The 5,000-nt window shown below is 48.5% G+C and overlaps 1 protein-coding gene across 1 annotated transcript in view; it reads left to right on the top strand.

Annotated features, from left to right (window-relative positions):
• Positions 1 to 5,000, top strand: part of LOC130376189 (ephrin type-A receptor 7) — a 70,368-nt gene that overhangs the window by 35,634 nt on the left and 29,734 nt on the right. Inside the window, exons 2-3 of the mRNA XM_056583410.1 lie at positions 564 to 628; positions 3,901 to 4,573. Coding sequence (XP_056439385.1) covers positions 564 to 628; positions 3,901 to 4,573 — 738 coding nt within the window. The remainder of the gene's footprint in view (positions 1 to 563; positions 629 to 3,900; positions 4,574 to 5,000) is intronic.

The raw sequence follows: 5,000 nt of genomic DNA, 5'->3' as shown, positions 1-5,000 counted from the left end.
TAGACCTTTCTTCTTTTTCGCTATCCATGGTTCTGAAACTCTAGATCTTTCCTCTTTGTCCCTATCCATGGTTCTGAAACCGTAGATCTAACTACTTTGTCGCTGTCTGTGTCCGTCTAAATCTTGTTTGTCTCCTTCTCTGCACTCCTGCTGCTGACCTTAACCTTTGTCACCAGCTGGTGTGAGTAGAGGCTTTAGAAGAGCTTAATACCCTCAGCTCTTCTGGGGTATTAACATGTCAACATCTGCTTTTTTGTCCGAATTTTGAAGTGTTGACACTGTATGTGTTCAGTAGTAACTACAAAGTAGTATTTGTTCATTGCGAACAGTGGTGAAAGCTTTTGAATCAAAAACATGTGATTTTTTTTAGATACTTTCTTTATCCATTCAACTATTTTGCAATGTTTTCTATCTTATGTGGCCTTTTTAATCAAATAAGAGAGAGTGTTATTCAGAATGAAGGAAGCCCAAAACCCAGTTATTTCATTTGAATTTAAATACTAATGTGCTTTTCTTGTCCATCTCTCTCTCTCTCCTGTTTCCTCTCTCTCTCTCTCTTCTAGTGGTGCTGCTGAATTCTAAAGAGACTCAGGCAGAACTTGGCTGGACATCGTACCCCCCAAATGGAGTGAGTCTGCACTGTGTGTGTGTGTGTGTGTGTGTGTGTTTGTGTGTTTGTGTGTGCGTATGTAAGTGCATTTGTGTGTCTTCTATTTTCTCATCCATCACTTCTATTCTGTATTCCTTTCTCGCTTATTTTTCTTTCTCTCTTTCTCTCTCACGCTGGTACTGTGCCCCATTCGTCTACCCTTACTTTCTGTCTGCCTGCCTGTTTGTCCGTCTGTCTGTGTCTCCCTCAGAACCATTTTCACCGTCCAGAACTCATTATGTCTATTAATCCATTAATCGATGAGTCTTTGCCTGGACAAGTCCCTTCCTCCATACCTCCAGACCCACTGACCTACTGCCATGGATAATGTCCCCTCTTCCTACCTTGCTCTCTCTCCCCCTTCCTTCCCCCCCCCCCCCCCCCCCCCACCAATCGATGCAAGCTCATAAAGCATGCACCGCCCGGTTATGAGGGTGCAATAAATGCCAGATGTCAGGGAACCCCCTTTTTAGAGAATGATTTTATGCCTGGGCACTTGTTTCGCATAACGCTCTTGCGCGCACTCACACACACACACACACACACACACACACACACACACACACACACACACACACACACACACACACACACACACACACACACACACACACACACACACACACACACACACTTACACAGACGCACTGTTAGAGTGAGTGTGTGTGTGTGTTATGTTGCATAATTCCACACAAACGCAATGTATCTGTACACGCGTACATTCGGGTGCACTGACACGCACTGACACACACACAGACATACACGCACGCTGCTTCATGTAGCAGTAGGAATGTTTTGGGTCACGTGCAGGGCTGTAAACTGGGGATTTATGGACTCGTTGGGATCCAAGCCCTGCACAGCCCTGTAAGGCCGGCTTAGAGAAATGCCTGCAAGGCCCACTCCCACTCAGACGCCCTGACACAACGCCGCTGTTCATCATTACAACAGAACCGATCCACGCTGTCTCTCTCGGTCTCTGTCTCTCTCACTCTTTGACCCTCTCGCTCTGTCTCCCTGTCTCTCTGTCTCAGTGTGTCTCTCATCTCTATCTTTCTTTCTCTCTTTTTGCCTCTCTCTGTCTCTGTCTGTCTGTCTGTCTCTCTTGTTCATACACTTTATCAATGACCTTTGACAGTAACTATTTGGTTGAGTAAAAAGTGAATGAAGCAAATCTGAAAAGAAGGCAAAACGCACCATAAATTCCCTTCAATTAAAATGAATGAAAATATGTATTCACTAACATCCTCATAATATGCTTTGTGTTGTTAATGAATGATGCTTCAGAGTTTTGGCGTTAAATGTAGAACAAGCTCACCAAACTTAATTCAATCAATGTATTCAATGAGTCAGACATGAGTAATCACTCTTATCCCTAGGTGTTTTCTTTACTCTCTCCCGTCTCTAAACACATTTCATTGGCAGACCGACTAATCGAGTGAAGATTTATGATTATTACGGATGATTTGATGTTTTATTTTACTTTAGATTGATAAAGATAAAATCTTGTTGTTAGAACATGAAATAATCTTTTCATCCCTTAACAGCATATGCCACATTCCTATAACAACATCGATTTCAAATCAATCAACTATATCAATACGGGTTAATGTTCGGAAAGTTACCATAAAGCGAGCGATGGCATAATATTTTCCTTCTCAGCTTTGGTCAGCAGATTTCAACAGATCCATCGATTCCCGATAGTCAAATTAAAATCCCTCTCTTACTCCCTCAGTCGGCCTGGATCAATAACCCCAGAGACTCTGTTTTTACAACTCATCAGCGAAGCGCCTTGATCGATACCACCATTTAGGGGATCAATACTTTATGCCACCTAGATTGAAGGCTTTTTAAAGAGCAGTGTTGACTATTTGTGTCCAGCCTGTGAAATGCTGTTGGTCTTTCTATGTCTGGCACGTAGTCCACTTCAGGTCTATCTCTCTGCCATCAGGCAGATCAACAATGAAAAAAACATTTAACTTTAACTTTAAAACAGCCTTTTCAAGACCTGTTCTGGAGCAGACAAGATGGACACACTTACAAAACATCTTGCAGACGAATCCCTCTAAAACTGCAAAGTTGGCGCCAAGATAAAGAAAGACAAATTCACCTATCGATCATTTAAACTCCCTAAAACCAACATTAACAAACCTCATTAAGAAGCACTAGTTAAGGCCAGGATAGTGTTGGGCAGGATAGTGTACTGGTCGGGATTCGTTTTGGCGAATCCCAAAATGAGGGGGTTCTGGGTTTGAGTCCCGATGTTTGCTACCTCCCTGCCGGCATTCTAGCGCAAGACACAAAACCCGTCAATGACGTGTACTTGCATCGTTTTTACTGTACAACAATAAACGACATCATCTGCTGAATGATTCAATAGTACTTGCCAGTAGTATGTCATGCCTCGTCATGTGTAGGCAAGTGCAGGCACAACAGCAGTGCGTTACTGTTAAGGCAAGAGTAGGCGTGAGAGCAGAGGCGATGCTGAAGGCATAAGGACAGCTGGTACGGCCAGTCACTCTCCGTGACGCTGTGGGCGAGCCCTGGTGCCATTTTTCCTCCAGAATAGATCTGAAGCATGCTTCATAGCACACTATATGCACAGCAAAGCGCTAATAGCATACTATATACCTGGCACTCTCTGTTGAACTGGCCTTTCAGTCTGTCTAACCCCCTCCTGGGTTTTTAGCAGCTTTACCTATTTTCCCTCTTCTCCTTTTCATCTGCCACTCTTCCCGTCATGCCAGTCGTCCCACTATTGTGCCTCATAATGCCCCGTGTCACTTCCTCTTCCTCGCTTTACGGCCCCTTTTAAATCCCGCGAGTTTCCACTCACACCCTTCATCTCAAAATCGATGCCCATGTGTGTTGACTCTTCGTCTCCGCACATATTACTCTCCTCCTCATCTCTAGTCTACCCCTGACCTTCTGCTCCCCAGAGTCCTCCTCTCCTTCCACCCTCCAACTTCAACTCAACTCCTCTTCAACTATTCTTTATTTTCTTTCCCTCCCTCAATCCCACTCTGCCCCTCTTCATTCTCTGTTCTCTTAAGTAATACCTTGACTTGAATAATCTGACCCGCCGTCTGCTTTCCTTGCCCCTCCTTGCAATGACTAAAATGTCTCCCTGTCTCTTTCTCTCTGTCCGTCTATCTGTCTGTCTGTGTCTGTCTGTCTCTCTCTCTCTCTCTCTCTCTCTCTCTCTCTCTCTCTCTCTCTCTCTCTCTCTCTCTCTCTCCCCCCCCGCCTCACAGTGGGAGGAAATCAGCGGGGTGGACGAGCGCTACAAGCCCATCCGCACCTACCAGGTGTGCAACGTGATGGAGCCGGTGCAGCAGAACAACTGGCTGCAGACGGGCTGGGTGCAGCGCCGCGGCGGCCAGCGCATCTTCGTGGAGCTGCAGTTCACGCTGCGCGACTGCAACAGCATACCCGGCGTGGCGGGCACCTGCAAGGAGACCTTCAACCTGCTGTACGTGGAGGCGGAGCGCGACCTGGGCGGCGTGACGCGCGAGGACCGCTACACCAAGGTGGACACCATCGCGGCCGACGAGAGCTTCACCCAGGGGGACCTGGGCGAGCGCAAGATGAAGCTCAACACGGAGGTGCGGGAGATCGGCCACCTGAACCGCAAGGGCTTCCACCTGGCCTTCCAGGACGTGGGTGCCTGCGTGGCCCTGGTGGCCGTGCGTGTGTACTACAAGCGCTGCCTGGCCACGGTGCAGAACCTGGCCGTGTTCCCCGACACGGTGGCGGAGGCGGCGTTCGCCACGCTGGTGGAGGTGCGCGGCGCCTGCGTCAACAGCTCGGAGGTGGACTCGGACAGCCCTCCCAGGATGCACTGCAGCGCCGAGGGCGAGTGGCTGGTGCCCATCGGGAAGTGCAGCTGCAGCGCCGGCTACGAGGAGGGCCACAGCAGCTGTGAAGGTAGGAATGGGGGAGGGAGGGGGTGAGGGAGGGAGGGAGGGAGGGATGGAATGTATGATGATGGTTAATTGTAGCAGCTACGACGGTAGGAGGATAGCACGATGAAGGGTGGGAGGGAGGAAGGGAGGGAGGGAGGGAGGGGGGGATGGAGGGGGGAGGGAGGGATGGCAGCTGGGGAGATGTGTGATGATAGTTAATGGTTGCAGCTACGATGGTAGGAGAAATGTGGGAGAAAGGGAGGGATGGTGGGAGGGAGGGAGGGAGGGAAGGTGGGTGAATGGACAGAGTGTGTAATGATGGCAAAGGATAGCATTACCATGAAGGTAGGAAGATGGAGTGATGGAGTAATGGATGTACGGTAAGATGAGTGGAGAGAGAGAGAGAGGGATGGAGAGAGAGAGGGAGGGATGGAGAGAGAGAGGGATGG

This window comes from Gadus chalcogrammus, chromosome 22 (genome assembly GCF_026213295.1).
Source record: "Gadus chalcogrammus isolate NIFS_2021 chromosome 22, NIFS_Gcha_1.0, whole genome shotgun sequence".
Lineage (NCBI taxonomy): Eukaryota > Metazoa > Chordata > Actinopteri > Gadiformes > Gadidae > Gadus > Gadus chalcogrammus.
The sequence above is the reverse complement of the archived record's forward strand: the minus strand, read 5'-3'. Positions and strand labels throughout refer to the sequence as shown.